We start from the raw sequence: 17,792 nt of genomic DNA on the forward strand, positions 1-17,792 counted from the left end.
GATTAAAAACAAAAACCTACCCCTTTAACATATCACCCCACCAAAAAATGAAAAGAATCTCCTGTTAGGAGACAAGAACAGGATGTCAACAGACATCAGTGGATCTGTTTGTGATCCATTCACGACTCAGGTGCTGCTAAGATTCCTTAAACCTGTTTAAACCTCCCCTGTACTATTCAGATAATGGAGAGTCCCCTGCCTCTTCTAACAGCTGTCACTGAAGAACTGATGTCTCAGACTAGGACTGTTTTCTACTACAATCTCCTCTCCAGGTCACTGGTGACCCTGGGGACATTCCTGGGCAACACTGCTGTCTGTCCTTTTAAGACTGAAGCAGTTTTCTGAACTTGCCCTGAGCCCATAAGTTAACACTCACAGTTCTGACCCCAGGTCTGCCACCTGGCTGCTCTGCGACCCTGAGCCCATCTTAACTGCTCAGTATCCACCTTCTCAACTACAAAAAGGTACTGGGACTTGTATGTCAGGACCTTGTCATATTAAATGATAAAACAGATGAAAGTGCCTACCGGTGTTTAGTACTTGGTCAACACTCAGGGATCCCCGATTTTGAGTTCAGGCCAGGGGTCCCGTTGTAGTTACACAGGGGGGCCGAGAGAACACCGCCGCCATCCTGCCAACCTTGTCAACCGTGAAGCCGAGGAGACACCTGTTTAGAAGCCCAGGCTTAGCTGTGAAGAAATCTATGCTTCTCTGGCAATTGTGGCTATTCGCCGAGACTAAGCCAGAAAGCCGAGAAAGCTCGGGTGGCACCAAAAGGCCACTAGTTCCCTCAGCAGGTGCCTACACGATGCCCTGACCTAAGCCCCAGGGCTGCAAGGGATCCTAAGAACAGCCTATGCTGTCCAGGAGCTTCGCAGAGACAATACAGTGTGCCGCGTGCTAGGAAGAGGGGGAGCACGGCTACTGTGGGAGCCACAGGACACTATGTCCTCCTGGGGGCTCAGGGACCCGAAGCACACACCGCAGTGCTCAGGGATGGGAAAGGAAAGCAGGCGGAGGGACAAGCTCGTATAAGAGGCTCAGGATAGGGGAAGCGGCACGTGGGACCCACGGGCGACAATCCGTTCGGTCACACGGGAGGGGAGCGAAAAGGCGGGAGAAACCGGCTGGCACCAGAGCCCGAGTGCCTCGCCCTGCCAGACTCAGCATGCCGTCACTGGCCTCCCCACAAGTGGCTCTGACGTTAAGGAAGCCTGTATTCTCTTGGAACCCGAGAACGGCAGCCTCTTCCTGCCCATCTTGCAGCGTGGCTCAGACAAGGCAAAAGCTGTGAGCGAGCGGTAGAGAGCCGAAGAGCCGCGAGGGGTCTGCTGCGGAGAAAAGCAGCAACGAAGCGAAGGCGTGCTGCTCCATCCACACCGTCCAGTGGGACGACACACCCCCCACATGCATCCGGCAGCCAAAGGATTAGCGTGGCTACGTTCCGGCCAAAAACTCAGGATACCATGCTGGTTCTGACTACTGTTTTTAATTGAGAAAACCAAGCTGAACGTACAAGAAGCCTGTACACACTGGAATACAGACATATATAAGCTGCTGCATAGAATTCTGACTCCAAAACAACACAAATGTGCACAAGGTCTCGCCTGCAGTGGGCGCTGGCAAGGAAGGGGGAGGTTTCTATAACCGGGGTGGACAGTGGAGTGGAATGCAAAGTGGGCGGGTTTTCCATACAACCGGAGAACACAGAAACGACGTGCCGTCACCCACAGACTCTGACCTGGAGGGTGGTTAATTTGCACTTGTACTTGGCTGCGGCTGTTCCTGCTGCTGCTCTTTCGGCTGCTTCTTCTTCTTCTTCTTCTTCTGTTTGGCCAGGCAGCTCAAAGCAGACTCACCATCTCTTGGGGCAGACGTGAGCGTGGGCAGCCTGCCAGACTGAGTTGGATACTTGGTTTTCAGGTCATCTTTGAACAACGGCTGGGAGAGTAAATGGCGCAGCTCCTTCTTCAAGACCTTCATCTGCTTTTGTCTCCTACGCTCTTCTTGCTGGTCAGTTTTTCTTCCTTAAAACACAACACAAAACATCGTATTTATTGTGATTTGTAGAAGCATTTTGTTTCCCTTGATGGATACTTGTGATGAAAAACGTTTTAGAGGTACATGGGTGGCTCAGTTGGTTATGCATCCAACTTCGGCTCAGGTCATGATCTCACGGTTGGCGGGTTCGAGACCTGCGTCGGGCTCTGTGCTGACAGCTCAGAGCTGCTCCATCCACACCGTCCAGTGGGATGACACACACCCCACATGCATCCTGGTTCGGATTCTGTGTCTCCCTCTCTCTCTGCCCCTCCCCTGCTCATGCTCTATCTCTGTCTCAAAAATAAATAAAACGTTAAAATTTTTTTTTTTTTTTTTTTTTAAGAAAAATATTTTAGAACTCTTGGAGAACCAAGGCTCAAAACTTCTCTAAGGAAGCTAGTGTTGGCTAACTTCCAACACCATTTAGGAGGGGGATACTCAGGGCCACCGTTGTCTTCACTCAAAAAAAAAAAAGTCTCTAAGACCAGAATCCTCTCCATTTTACAGTCAAGGTCACTTGCTGAAGGTCACAGAGCTAGCTAGCTAGCTAGCTGTCAAACTGAGACTAAAACCCAGGTTTCCTGACTTGAAGACCAATTTTCTTCCTATGACCATTGTGACTCAATAGGTACAAAGCCTCCAGGAGACTGTGAACACCGTCTGCAGCCCAGCTCTCCTGTACCTCACCACCAGCACTGACTGCACCTGTGGAGGCCGGCACAGTCAAGGCGTCCACACCAGCCTGTCCTCAGGAAGGGAAGCCAGGGCCTGACCTGTCAAGAGCCCTCGCTTGAGCTAACAGAAGGAACAGCTCCTTGTCACCAAGCCCACTGGTTTGGTTCCCAGCTTCCATATTGAGCAGACAGCTTAAGTCGGCCTCCCAATCTGTTGGCTTTGGCACCGAGAAAGCCAACACCTCAGCGGAGCTGCCCACCTGTGGGATGGAAAGAACACTGGATCTAACTCTGGTGTCATCAGTTCTAGATTTGGTTCTACCACTTCTTAGACTCAAGAGCTTTCCTAGAGCAGGGACCACCCAGAGCCATCCCTGGATCCTTAGGCTCTTGCCCACATTCAGAATAGGGGCTCAGGAAAGGCCCAGTAGTAGAGCTGTTTCCCTGTGCAAACTGCTCCTTTTCCGTGAGCCTTTAGTTTCCGTATGTAAAAGGACAGTAATTCCTGCTGTTTATGTCCAGAGACCATGAAGGTCAGAGGAGATGATAAACAGTAACAATAATGATCGTAAACACCTTAAAATGTACCAAATACTTTCTATTTGCTGGCACTGTGACAGGCACTTCACACTCATCAACTCAAGCCATCTTTGCAATAACCCCAGGAGGTAGGAACTTTAGGACCTGCGTCTTATACATGATGACAGCCTAGGTACAAAAGAGAGGTTAAGGAACTCAACCTGGTCACACAGCCAGTTAAGGGAATGGACCGGCACTGGCTGCCAGGCCACAGAGCCTACCCCTAATGTTGCTATACTCCACTGCCTTTCCACATGAAGGAGGCAGCCGAAGGCTCCAGACAAATAAGACAGAGGGAACAAAGGCCAAGGGCCGTAGGCTCATCTGGGACTAAAGCCTGTTACAAAGAAAGAAAAGGCATCTTGCTCATTTTAAAAGGACCCATGGTTGTGAGGAGGTTCCAACCAGACAAAAGTTGAAGGGAAAATGCCGAATGTATCCTTCAAATCCCACCCAGCCCACTCACCCTTATACATCTCTTCTTCCAGCTCAATCTCAAGGGCAGCTGCTGCCTGCTCGATCCAAGAGTTGTGCAGACACGCCTGGAAGTTCCGATATTCAGCTTTCTCAATCTGCCGAGCTAAATGTATTCGTTCCTGGGGGAAAGGAGTAGAGAGTGTTCATTTGACAGAAGGTTGAGCCTCTAGGAAGCAAAGGCTCATAGAAGTTGTGGTTTTCAAAAAAGCCCCTGAGATCAGCTCCCATCAAAATGAATCTGTTCTGGTTCCTGACAAAAGCAAAGAGGGCAATCGGCGCACGAGTGTGAACAAATGAAATCACAAGAGCCAGCTTTCCAAATGACAAACCTGAACAGCCCCACCTGTTGGAAGCTCACCGCAGTTGGACTGCCAATCTCCAGGTGTCCAGAGGGAACTCTTTTCCCCAGACACCACCGATAGCTCCCAAGCTGAGCTGGGACCCTGAAACACCCCAATAGTCCTGAGTTAGGGCCCCCACTGTGACTGATCACAGGGTCGACAAAGTCAGAGAACCGCCTCCTCTCTTGCATGTCGTCCTTTGCCAAAAACATTTCAACTCTCCTGCTTGTGGGTGTCGGGGCCAGGCTGCAATGACAGGAAACACGGGAAAAATGGAAGAGACCTTGTGGTGCGGGGGAAAGGAGCCACAGGAAGCCAGGGTGGCTCCCAACCTTCCTAAAGGGAGATCCTCTGTCATCTCCATTCTTCCAAGCTCACCTCCCACTGTATTGCCCCACACGGCTAACACTCCTTTCGAGCCAGAGGAACCAACAGTCCTTGAAGTGTTCCATGCTTTTGCTCCCTCAATTCCTGGAATTCTGTCTGCTCTCTACCTCTCTACAGGCAAGAAGCTTGGAGGAAACCTCCTCTCCTACCAATATAACCATAATGCCCACCAGTGCCACGGTGTTCCATTTGTACCTAAAGTTCAGCACGGGCTCAGCCTGCCTCACGAGCCAGTGGATCTCTATGGAAGAAAACCCACCCGCTCTGGTACCTGACACACGATGGCCCACAGTTAGCAGCACCTACTCAGCTGAATGCATACTGAGTTAAAATGTAAAACCCCAAAGGTAGGAATTACTGGCATTTGCTTCAGGAATGTGACAAACCTTTAGTATGTGCCTCAGCGAGACAAGCTGACCTTACTTCCCTACAACCACCGGATGCAATGTCTAGGCAGCCACGCTCATGGTCCTTGTCCAGTGGACAGGGAGTGGCAGAGGCTCCAGGGGCAGGCAGTGAAGAAAGGGCTCAGGAAGAAAATTCCCTAGGTTTTTGCACACTCATCAATTTCTCTCTCCCACCACATCCAGTGTCCCCATTCCTTTTTTTAACGAATCTGCCTGTTAGCTGTTGGCAGAATCATTACTTAGTTTCTAAGGTTCCTACTGCCAGAGCCTCCCAGCAAGGTGAGGCTGCGGCGTGATCCCTTCCCTCGTTAGCACTGGGTTTGTAACACTTATTTCTACCTTGACTGCATCCATGTACTTTGTCTGCACAGGAAACAGTGGGATGTCCTCATCTTTCTTGAGGGTTTTATAAATCTTCTTAAAGTTGATCACATCCTCAGGCCCAATCAGCATAAGGCTGAGGCCTTCATTGGTGGCCCGAGCAGTTCGACCACTTCGGTGGACATAGATCTCCGAGGTGCGAGGAACCTGCCAAAGGTGGAACAGGGATGTCAACGTGTGGCCGTCACCCAACGTGCTCTTCCCCTCAGGGCCAGCAGCCCAATGCTGCACCTCCCTCCCTCCCAGTCAGGCAGCAGAAACCTCTCCAGCAGTGTGGACCGATCCAGCCCTTCTCCCTTAGTCCTAATTCTTCAGCCCATTCACTGTGCAGGGTCTGCCTTCCCATGGCCCCTGTTCTGCCCCCTCCCCTGCTTCCAGACCCTCGTGACCACCCAAAAGAACAATGACAGTCACTTCTTATTTCTTCTCTCGTCCTCCCCACTTTCCCTGACCCAACCCAAAACTGCCTTTGTAATCTTCCTGAGCCAAAGCTCTGACCATAATTCCCACTCTAACTAAAGAAACTCTGCGGGTTCTTCAGTAACTCTACATGAATGATTGAACATCATAATCAGAACCAACATTTACTGAGGGGTTACAATGAGCCAGGCAATTTTAAGCATTTGCATATATTATCTCACTTACTCCTCACAAACAGCAACACGAAATAGATGCTTTCGTGATTATCCGTATTACAGACCAGGAAACTGAAACACACAGATGTTAAGCAATACCCCCTAATAAACAGTGGAGCCACAATTTGAACCACAGCAGTCCAACTTCAAAGTCTATGCTGACCTCTGGGCTCCACTGCCTCCACTCTAATATATACTGGACATGTCACCCACAGGTGTGGATGGGCACTGACAATCCCTTCCCACTCCTGTGGCACACACCACTGATCAACAACAGCCTTCTCCACCGAGTCCAGATAACACGATCATTTCCAATGCAGCTCTCAGCGCCGCTATGAACTGTTCATAATGGTGCTAGAAATGAGGTCTACTGGCCATTCTTCACTTTCTTCTCCCAACATACGCCCCAACTCATGGCCAACTGCCCACTTCCACACGTTCCTTCCTCCTTCCACCTCTACATACCCAGATCCTCCCCATTCTTAAATGCAAAGCATCTTTTAGCAAGTTCTTTCCGACCTCCCAAACTGGAAGTTACTTTTCTCTCCCATTGTATTTTACAACTTTCTAACACCTTCCGCCTTAAATTACGGCTATGGTCGTTTCATCTCCTCTAGTGGACTTGATACTTCTCTGGGGCCAGGATTATGCTTTGTTCATCTGGATATCTCCCACAAAGACTGACTCAGCCTCTTTCGCCCAAAAAAGGATGAAGAAAGGAGAAATAATAACGCCAGATAGCTACCATTCACTGGGTACTTAGCACTGTGGGAGGTGTTCATCAGCAGGAGCCCATTTAATTCTCATCATCACCCTAGGGTTTCAGCAGCATTATGACTCCCAGTTTACAGACAATGACACTGAAAACCAGAGATGCCAAGTAACGTGCCCAAAGCTAACCAACTATGAAGCAGGCCACAAGCATTCAAACGCTCCAAGTGTGGTTTTGGAGCCCATATTCGTAACCACCACGCTATGCTAATATTCACCAGGTGCATGCACTAATTAATGTCAGTATCAATAGCAGCTGACATTTAGTACGTGCTTAGGATGTGCCTTCTGTTTTTCTAAGCTCTTCACACATAATAACTTAGTTCACTTTAATAAGAACTCAGAGGGGCGCCTGGGTGGCTCCGTCGGTTAAGCATCCGACTTCAGCTCAGGTCATAATCTCACAGTTTGTGAGTTCAAGCCCCACGTGGGGCCCTGTGCTGACTGCTCAGAGTCTGGAGCCTGCTTCGGAGTCTGTGTCCCCTCTCTCTGCCTGCCCCTCCCCTACTCATGCTCTGTCTCTCTCTCGAAAATAAACAAAATAAAAAAAAAACTTAGAAAAGTAGATACTATAATAACTTCCACTTAACAAATAAAAACATATGGTTTAAAGAGATTAAGATAGCTTGCGTAAAGTTACATGGCTGGGATTTAAGCCCAGGAAGGTCTTAAGCTACCACACTCTTCTATTTCTCTACACCAGGATAGCCAGTTTACATGCTACTATGCCCATTCCATGAAAGAAAACAAGACTCTAACCTGCCAGTAAGTATCAATTAGTTTGTCCAAATCAGAGAAAGGGACGATGTGACATCAGAAATGCCAAGAGGTTTTTTAAGAATAAATCTCATGAGGGGCGCCTGGGTGGCGCAGTCGGTTAAGCGGCCGACTTCGGCTCAGGTCATGATCTCGCGGTCCGCGAGTTCGAGCCCCGCGTCAGGCTCTGGGCTGATGGCTCGGAGCCTGGAGCCTGTTTCCGATTCTGTGTCTCCCTCTCTCTCTGCCCCTCCCCCGTTCATGCTCTCTCTCTGTCCCAAAAATAAATAAAAAACGTTGAAAAAAAAAAAATTAAAAAAAAAAAAAGAATAAATCTCATGAGGGGTGCCTGGGTGGCTCAGTCGGTTAAGGGTCCGACTTCGGCTCAGGTCATGATCTCATGGTTCATGAGTTCGAGCCCCGAGTGGGGCTCTGTGTTGACAGCGTGGAACCTAGAGCCTGGTTCGGATTCTGTGCCTCGCTCTCTGCCCCTCCCCCACTCCTGCGTGCACGTACTCTCTCTCTTAAAAATAAGCAAACATTAGAAAAGATTAAAAAAAAAAAAAAAAGAATAAATCTCACAAACTCTTGAATGCAGAGAACAACTGGAGAGTTGACTGGGCGGGCGGGGGTTGGTGGGGGGGGGTGATGGGCACTGAGGAGGGCCCTTGTTGGGATGAGCACTGGGTATTGTATGTAAGCGATGAATCACGAGAATCTACCCCCAAAGCCAAGAGCACACTGTATACGCTGCATGTTAGCCAACTTGACAATAAATTATGTATTAAAAAAAAAAAGAAATCTCATGAGTATTCTGAAAGTGACAGCAGCTAGTCGGTCACTAGACGCCAGTGGTACTCTGCTGCATGAGGCCCTGGGACCAACAATTCCTCCTCCCTCCTGCTCCCTCCCCAAACCTTCACCTAAAAAATTCCCCAGTTAGCACAACAAAGTCTCTACTGCCCTACCTGGTAATGGATGACATGCTGGACTTTAGGGATATCCAGGCCCCGAGCTGCCACATCTGTTGCCAGGAGAACACAACTGTGTTGGAGAGACAAAGCTCATTAATAACAACTAACAGCTATCATTAATCAAATTCTTACCACCTGCTGAATACACTAGATAAAGAAACTGAGGCTCAGACAGATTAACTCCCAAGGCATAAACACGGCCGTTCACTTGTGAAGCCAGGATCCAAAGTGGGGTCTCGCTGACCACAATCGACAAGCCACACCCTGCAATAAAAGGCTACCTTCAGTAACTTAAATGAGGTCAAGCCCATTCTAGGTCAGAGACCTCGTCTTCTATCACCGTCCCACTTACTTCCCTCACATACACATCCTTGCTTTCCTTCAAACGTGCCCAACATGCTCTGGCCTCTAAACCATTAAACTTGCTACACCTTAGGCCTTACAAGGTCTTCCTCAGACATTCCGGTTTCCTTGCTTTGTCCACACTCTGCTACAACCCCTCCCTCTTAGAGAAACCTCCCTGACCATACCCCACAGTCTGCACAACTCTGCTCCTCAGCATCACCTTACAAACTACAAACTTGCTTTTCAATTTATCATCTCCCTCCACTGGAACATAAACCTCATAACAGTAAGGACTTTGCACTATTCACTGTTCTATTACCTAGAACAGTGCCCGGTTCATAGTAAGCATGACATAATTTCACTGGGTAATGTTTCTTAATGTATGCGTACTTCAAAGAAAGTCAAAAGCACCTGAGGTATGTATGTCTTCGAAACGTAAGATTCTGGGCTTTTCAGAATCCCCACTCCCTGTAGCTCTGATGTAGGGCACAAGAATGTACGCAAATTAAAATTTATAAAACATTAGACCGCAGCTCTAAGTCAATGGCGGCAACTTTTTCTGTAAAGTGCCAGATGGTAAATCACTTTGGGCTTTGAAACTACTCAACTTTTGCTGTTCTCTGTGCAAAAGCAGCCAGAAACAATAAATAAATGGGCCTTGCTGTGTTCCAATAACACTGTACTTATAAAAACAAGCAGTGAGCCAGATTTGGTCCATGGGCCATCGTTTCCTACTCTCTCATCAAGTAAACCACTAAATTCTATCTGGCCACATTCCAAGAGAGGTAAACCAGACACTTGTTCTGGAAACTAATCACTCTGTAACCGGACAAAACACAGTGCAGAAGTCAATCTAGACTCAACCTCAACCTTCACAGGCCCTTATCCTGACGACGTGCACACTGCTGTCCGAGCATCAGTCTGGCCCAAAAAGAGATGCACAGTGACAGCACAGTAGGACACAGCATGCACTCTGGGCCTGACACGCTTGTCTGAAGCCCAGCTCTGTCACTTTCAGGATGAGAAACCTTGGGCAAGCTTTCCTAGATCTTACTGTTTTCAATCTATAAAATGAGAATAATGATAATAAATGATACGAAATAAGTATTAAAGCTAACGTTTAGCAAGTGCACACTATGGGCCAAGCATTGTTCTAAATGCTTTATATGTATAAATTAATTTAACCTATGCAACAACCTCTCAATTAGCTTCTATTATTATACTGTTATGCTAATTATGAGAGAAGTCAAACACAACTGAAGTAATTTGGTCAGCTAGAAGTGGCACAGCCAAGGTCTTGACCTCAAGCAATCTGATTCTCTCTTTTTAACCATGAATCTATTCTGCTCCTTCTCAAGGATGTTAGAATTCAATGCATGTGGTCATGTATTTAAAACGCCAGCATAATACTTACTGTATCATTAAGTGTTCAATAACAGTTGGTATTATCATCACCATTACTCATTATTATTTTTTGAGAGAGAGCGGGAGCACGAGAGCAGAGAGAGAAGCAGAGAGAAAATCGTAAGCAAGCTCTGTGCTCGATCCTACAACTATGAGATTACCTAAGTCAAAATCAAGGGCTTAACTGACTGAGCCACCCAGGAGCCCCTACCATTACTCATTGTTAAGGAAGTTTCTGTTGGGCATTATTAGCAACTAAATGCATTAGTGAGAGTAAGCCTGCTTCATGATGTGCGAAAAAGGGCTACCTTCTACGATAAGGCCTCCATGTCCGAAGGTAGCTTCCCACCCTCTCCCACCGTCCTGGCAACCTTGATGTGATGGCTAGAGCCTGGGTTCTGGGTACAGGCCTGACTTACTCTTCCAGACGGGCAAACTGCTCCAGGTTTCTGAGCCTCTGCTTCTGGTGCATGCAGGCATGTAGGGTCAGTGGCATGATATCTAGGACTTTGAGGAGCCCGGAGAGGCGTTTGATGCAGGAGATGCTGTTGGCAAACACTAACGTGCGGCCCGGATGCTGCATCAGGAAGTAGTACAGATAGAAGTCTTTCTCATCGGCCTCACAGTGAATCTTGGTCTCTGTCAGTGTCTCCACTGTGGCCTCATTTCTGGTGAGATCAATGACCTTGGGCTTGCCCCTCATACCAATCTTCTGCACGAGGAGATCAAGTTTGGCAGTTTTGTCAATTTTCTTCGTGTGCTTCTTATGAAGGATTCGAGCAGGAGCTTGATGTACCAGGGTCAGTGTGGCAGAAAAAATAAGGGTCTGTCTCTTTGGATTGTATTGGGAGTCACTGAGCATCTCTAGCAGCTGTGAGAGCTCAGCAAAGTGGCCTTTCTCAACCATCCGATCAGCCTCATCGACCACAAGGCACCTGCAGATCCAGACAGATCCACATAACCTGGTTAGTAGCAGGAGTCATTTACAGCACACCCGACTACCATCGCAGCTCTCAACAGAGACACACACACGTGCCACCACCTCCAGGGCTTCAACTAACCTTCCTCATGCACACTGGGTTTTCTAAAGGCCCAAGTCTGGCTGGCACCACACTGTGGCACACAGTGGTAAGGAGAAGGTATTGCATATACTACCATGCCACCCCAGGTCCACTTCAGAAAGGGAGGGAAAGGGAAAGGAGAGGTACTGTCACTTACCTGAGCTGCTTAAGATTGCTCAAATGAGGGTGCTTTTCTTTAATTAGCTCCCACAGCCGGCCCGGAGTGGCAATCACAATCTCGGGCTGGCGGTTCAGCATCCTCTGCTGTTTCTGCGTAGACATTCCACCAACCAAAAGAGCAGTTTTAATTCCTATGGTACACAAAATATGAGAGACCCTGTTATTCAGTCTGGCTGCTTATTTTCTGCCATGGCTGACATAGGTGCTCCCAGATCAGCAGAGGCGATCAACCACCAGGACAGCTCCCGTCTCTTTTTGGATGGCGCTAAAAGAGTGGGCCTGGCCTAACCGTTGGTGTCACTCCTAGAAGGCACATCAAGTCTTCTATGATCTAGGCCTTGCCTGCTTCCCCAACCTCATTTCTTTCTACTCCCTCCCCTCTATCAACAACAGAAGACCTGGATTCAAACCCAGGCATATTTACATCCAAAGTTCCCGGAAAACTGAGCGGCAGCGCACAATGCTGGGAAAGATGTCACTCTGCAACTATCACACACCTCCCTAGAAACCCTGCCATCCCCCTCAATTAGAATGACTCTGAACCTCCTCTAATAGCCTACTGTTCTGTTCTCTTCTCTCGTGGAGGACTTCTCAAGGTATCCGATGTGGAAAGAACACATAGGGTCACGCAGGCAAAGTGCTTAGCAAAATGCCTGGCACACAGTAAGAGTTTGGTAAGTACTGCTGCTTTCAGTATAAAGTTAAAATTCACACTCTGCAGCCCATCCCAAAAGGAATTCCCTCAAAGAGTAAGTTCAACACCCCAAGCCAGAGGTTGGCAAACTTTTTCTTAAAGGGTCGATAGTAAACATTTTGGCCTAGTGAGTTAAATGGCCCCTACTTCATTCTGCCTTGATAGTGCAAAAGCAGCCACAGACACAATGTAAACAAATGGGTATGGCTGCACTTTCTTTACACTTTGCCCATCTCTGCCCTAAGCATCCACCATATGCAATAAATAACTAACTACCCATGCATCTAGAACGGCATTAGCTGTGTGTCATTCTTAGGAGAACTGACAAAGCATCAAACAATTTCTGTAAGGCTTAATTCTCTGGCAGGAGAGAAAGATTTCCCCTAAAGGGCAGGAGCCACAGTTCATTCACCTTTGCCACCCCGGCATCTAGGATCCTCTAGGATCCTCGGAAATATTTATTAAATGGAATTAAACAAACCTCACCTGTAAACTTGGCCACGGCATCAATATGTTGCTTAACCTGGACAGCGAGCTCCCTGGTAGGAGTCAGAACCAGTCCAAGTAAAGGGCGCTTCGGATGTGCTTTACAGGTGGCGATTTTGCCACCCAGCTCTTGCTTTAACCCTCCAGTCTGCTCTTCATCCAGCTTTTCCTCTTTGCCTTCATCCTGCTTGGGGATGGCTTTCTCCCTGATCAGCGAAGAAGGTCCTTCACCAGCATCATCATCACAGAGGGGCAGCACCCGGTCCGACACGGCAGCTCCAGTCTTGATCTTGCTGGGTGGCGCTCTAGCCTTCAGTCCAGCTTCACTGGGCAGGGCTTCTCCCTCAATTCCAATCTCATCAGGCAAAACTCCAGACTCAGTTCCGGCCTCAGTCCCGGCCTCGCTAGGTAATGCTCCTGGGTTCCCTAGAGTTGGAGTGGGCTTCTTTTTCACCTGCCACTGCAGTACTGCATGGATCATTGGAATGGCAAAGGCAAGGGTTTTTCCACTTCCTTAGAAGTAAAACAAAACAAAAACGGTGTGAATCAACAAACACACATACCTTTTCTCTCGGGCTCTTTCTTTTACACAGACTAAGGGATCTTGAAACGGCCAAGTGCCAGGCTGACCAACCCAAAGCTCCTCCACCCAGCACAGATTCCCCCACAGCACTGCAACCAGAGGCATCTGGAATTAAAAGCCGAAAAAAAATCTGGCAGACTAGCCCTGAGGCCTAAGGGCACCAATGTGAACTACACACAAAGTCCACGCACTGAAACTCTAAACAGATCGACAAGTTTTGTGTGTGCGTGTTGTCACTGTTGTGGAGAAACAACACGACGTTAGGGTGTGAGGAATGGAAACCTGTGTATAGTTTTCCAAGACCTTAGATGGAGAAGGTGGGAGTAGAAGACAATTTTTTTAGTTTTTGAGAAAACTTTAAATCAGCACACTTTTCTCTATGTTTGAACATTGTCAAACTGACCTTTGAATGTATATGACGCCCCAATTCACATCCTCTAGGTGGTTAATACAAACCAGCAAGACACCGCAAGTTGAGAATTTAAAGTAGTTCCAAAGTTATAATGCCCCAAGCAAAAGCAAATAAATGATCTCTGGAGAAAGAAACCTTTATCATAAGCCTCAAAGAATTCTCTCTAGTAATTTTCAGAGGAAAATGAGCAGCTCTCAGTTAAAAAAAAAAAAAAATAACCCACAAGAAAACAAGGTATACTATGAGCAAGAACTGTTAAGAGAGCAAAACAGACCCATTAACACTTCAGATAAAATGGCACTTTTCATCAGAAACCATCAAAGCTAGAAGACAGTACTACATCTTTATTTGAACACCTGAAAAAAAAAATCTGACAACACAGAACTCTCCACTTAGCAAAAATTCCTTTCAAAACAAATGTAAAATAAAGACATTCTGGCACACAGAAGCTGAATAGTTTATCATCAGCAGGACCTGGACTACAGGAAGTACTAAAGGGAGTATCTTCCGTGCAAAAGATGCTACTGGATGCGATTCTGGATCCGTACAAAGGAAGAGCACCAAAAATGGTGATGGTAACATGGGTAAATACGAAAGACGTCGTTCTCTTATTTAAACATATTACTTAAGTTTAAACTTATTTAAACTTAAAATTATTATACATAAAAATGTATTTTGGATTTCTAAAGTATATAGCAAAAAGCACAAAGGAGAGGAGAAATAGAAATACATTTTTGTAGGGTTCTTGTACTATATATAAAATAGTATATTATTACTTGAAGGAAGAGCATAACATATTAAAGATATATACTATGAATCCAAAAGCAACCACTAAAAGGAAATAACAGAGTTACAGCTAGTAATAAAAGATATAAAATGTCATCACAAAAAATATTCAATCCCAAAGAAGAGGAAAAAGAGAATAGCAAATAGCAAAACAACATATTACAACCCAACCATTACCAATAATCAAATAAAATATAAATGACCTCAACAAATAAGACTGTCAGACTTAAGAGCAAGACCTAAGTATATGCTGTCTACAAGGATGCCATTTTATTTTTTTCCTTACAAGTCTCAGTTTAACATAAAGCATATTTTATAAAGATGAAAAGACAGCGAAGAGGTACATAGGGCAAGGTCTGGAAGGGTCCCAAGTGCAAGGGCTTCTGTCCCTGTGGAATGGGGGCACACCACCCTCCCAGCACACAGGTATGTTCATCAACCTGGAAGCTCCAAGAAACCCACTTTAAATACAAAGACGTAAGTAGGTTAAAAGTACAAGTGTGGGGGCGCCGGGGTGGCTCAGTCGGTTGGGCGTCTGACTTCAGCTCAGGTCACGATCTCACGGTCCGTGAGTTCGAGCCCCGCATCGGGCTCTGTGTTGATGGCTCAGAGCCTGGAGCCGGCTTCGGATTCTGTGTCTCCCTCTCTCTCTGCCCCTCCCCTGCTCATGCTCTCTCTCTGTCTCAAAAATAAATAAAAACATTAAAAAAAAAAAAAAAAAGTACAAGTATGAGGGAAGCCTGGCTGGCTCAGTTGGTAGAGCATGTGACTCATTCTCAGGGCTGCAAATTCAAGCCATACATTGGGTGTAAAGATTACTTTAAAATAAAATCTTTTTTAAAAAGTACAAGTATGAAAAAAACCACACCATGCTAACATGAATCAAAATAAAGCTGGAAAAGGTACATTAATATGAGAGAGAGAAGATTTTAGAAAAAAGAAGACTGGGGATAAAGAGGGCCATTTCATAATGGAAGGAATAAAGTCATTTAAAAGATGTAACAGTCCTAAACACGTAAACACAAGTAAAACAGAGCTTCACAACACAGGAAACAAAAACTAATGGAACTGCAAAGAAAATTATCACTCAAGGAAAAATAAGTAACACAAATATTCTAATACATTAAAGCAATTAAATTTGTAGTTAAAACCCATCCTACTAAAAGTGCAGGCACAGATAAATTCTACTAAATAAGGTAGAAAAAAAAAAAAAACAACAAACCAATTCTATACAAACTTTCAGAAAATTGAGAATACTCAAGTCATTCTGAGGCCTGAATGACTCTGTGACTCCAAAACCAAAGACATTATAAGAAAACTACAAGCTAACATCTCATGAAAAGAAATTCAAAACTTATCAACAAAATTTAGCAAATCAAATCCAACAATATATAAATGGAATAACACACCGTGACCAAGTTTGGGTTATCCCAAGTATGTAAGTTTGGATTAGTATTTGAAAATCAGTGTACTTCACCATTATCAACAGACTCAAAATGAAAACCACTAATCTTTGTTTTTTAATGTTTATTTATTTTGAGGTAGAGTGCAAGCAGGGGAGGGCAGAGGGAGAGAGAAAGTCTCAAGCAGGCTCCATGCTCAGCGCTCAATCCCACAACCTGTGAGATCATGACCTGAGCCGAAATCAAGTGCTGGACGCCCAACTGATTGAGCCACTCAGGTGCCCCAAAAAACCAGTTACCTTAATAAATGTAGAAAGAGAATTTCAAAAAACCCAACAAGCATTCCTAATAAAAAAGTTCAGCAGGGGTGCCTGGGTGGCTCAGTCGGTTGGGCATCTGACTTCGGCTCAGGTCATGATCTCGCAGTCTGTGAGTTCGAGCCCCGCATCGGGCTTGGTGCTGACAGCTCAGAGCCTGGAGGCTGCTTTGGAGTCTGTGTCTCCCTCTCTCTCTCTCCCCCTCCCCTGCTTGTGCTCTGTCTCTTTCTGTCAAAAATAAATAAATATTAAAAAAAAAATTTTTTAAAAGTTCAGCAAAGTAGGAGCTGAGGAGAATTTTCTCAATCTGATAAAAGGCAAGTAAAACCTGATATCATACTTAATGATGATACTTAACAATAGTGCTCACTATACCATTTCAATTCAAAATTGTACTGGAGATTTTAGTCACTGCGATAAGACAAAAATAAAAGGCATCTAGGCTGGACGATAACATCATCTTTGTAGAAAATGTGCTGTAATCTTCAAGAAACTACTTGATGGTACCAACTTGGAGGGTGTAAGTCAATACACAAAGACATCATATTTCTATTTGTTAGCAACAACCTGAAATAGAAAATTTTAAGTTGCCATTTACAATGGCATCAGGGGCGCCGGGGTGGCTCAGTCAGGTGAGTGTCCGACTTCAGCTCAGGTCATGATCTCATGGGTCGTGGGTTCGAGCCCCATGTTGGGCTCTGTGCAGACAGCTCAGAGCCTGGAGCCTGCTTCAGATTCTGTGGCTCCCTCCCTCTCTGCCCCTCCCCTGCTTGCACTCTCTTTCTCTCAGATAAACATTAAAAAAAATTTTTTTTAAATGGGCAGGAGAACTGACAAGACGCCACCAAGGCATCACCAAGGAATCCACCAAGGAATATGGATGACAAACAGGCACTTGAAAAGATGCTCAAAGATTAGCCAGGGGGGCGCCTGGGTGGCGCAGTCGGTTAAGCGTCCGACTTCAGCCAGGTCATGATCTCACGGTCCGTGAGTTCGAGCCCCGCGTCGGGCTCTGGGCTGATGGCTTGGAGCCTGGAGCCTGTTTCCGATTCTGTGTCTCCCTCTCTCTCTGCCCCTCCCCCGTTCATGCTCTGTCTCGCTCTGTCCCAAAAATAAAAAAAAAACGTTGAAAAAAAAAAAGATTAGCCAGGGTTAAAGACTGTACATACCAAGTGTTGGCAAAAACATGGACCAATTCAAACTCTCATAACTTGGTGGGTATGTAAAATGGTATAATCAGTTTGGAAAACTCCTAAAAAGTTACACTTACCATAACACCTAGCCATTTCATAGGTATTTACCCAAAAGAAATGAAAGCATATACACATACAAGGACTAATACACCAATATCTATGATAGGTGTTTTTTTACTGTTTATTTTTTTTTTTAATTTTTTTTTTTTTAACGTTTATTTATTTTGGAGACAGAGAGAGACAGAGCATGAACGGGGGAGGGTCAGAGAGAGAGGGAGACACAGAATCCGAAACAGGCTCCAGGCTCCGAGCCGTCAGCACAGAGCCCGACGCGGGGCTCGAACTCACGGACCGCGAGATCATGACCTGAGCCGAAGTCAGCCGCCTAACCGACTGAGCCACCCAGGCGCCCCTTACTGTTTATTTTTGGGAGAGACAGAGAGCGTGTGCGCGCACACACAAGTTGTCTTAATAAATGTAGAAGGGCAGCGGCAGGGCAGGGA

At 46.2% G+C, this 17,792-nt stretch overlaps 1 protein-coding gene across 3 annotated transcripts in view; it reads right to left on the bottom strand.

The window, feature by feature from the left end:
* Positions 1-1,470: 1,470 nt before the first annotated feature.
* The window catches only part of DDX24 (DEAD-box helicase 24), a 33,360-nt gene continuing 17,038 nt past the window's right edge, over positions 1,471-17,792 (bottom strand). For all 3 annotated transcript variants that reach the window (XM_058740167.1, XM_058740166.1, XM_058740165.1), the window contains exons 3-9: positions 12,596-13,108; positions 11,393-11,546; positions 10,594-11,109; positions 8,420-8,495; positions 5,248-5,436; positions 3,763-3,892; positions 1,471-2,027 (exon numbers count right to left, since the gene is read on the bottom strand). In XM_058740167.1, the coding sequence (XP_058596150.1) occupies positions 1,753-2,027; positions 3,763-3,892; positions 5,248-5,436; positions 8,420-8,495; positions 10,594-11,109; positions 11,393-11,546; positions 12,596-13,108 (1,853 nt within the window). In that variant the 3' untranslated portion in view covers positions 1,471-1,752. The remainder of the gene's footprint in view (positions 2,028-3,762; positions 3,893-5,247; positions 5,437-8,419; positions 8,496-10,593; positions 11,110-11,392; positions 11,547-12,595; positions 13,109-17,792) is intronic.

The sequence above is a fragment of the Neofelis nebulosa genome, chromosome 7, assembly GCF_028018385.1.
Source record: "Neofelis nebulosa isolate mNeoNeb1 chromosome 7, mNeoNeb1.pri, whole genome shotgun sequence".
In the NCBI taxonomy this organism is placed as follows: domain Eukaryota; kingdom Metazoa; phylum Chordata; class Mammalia; order Carnivora; family Felidae; genus Neofelis; species Neofelis nebulosa.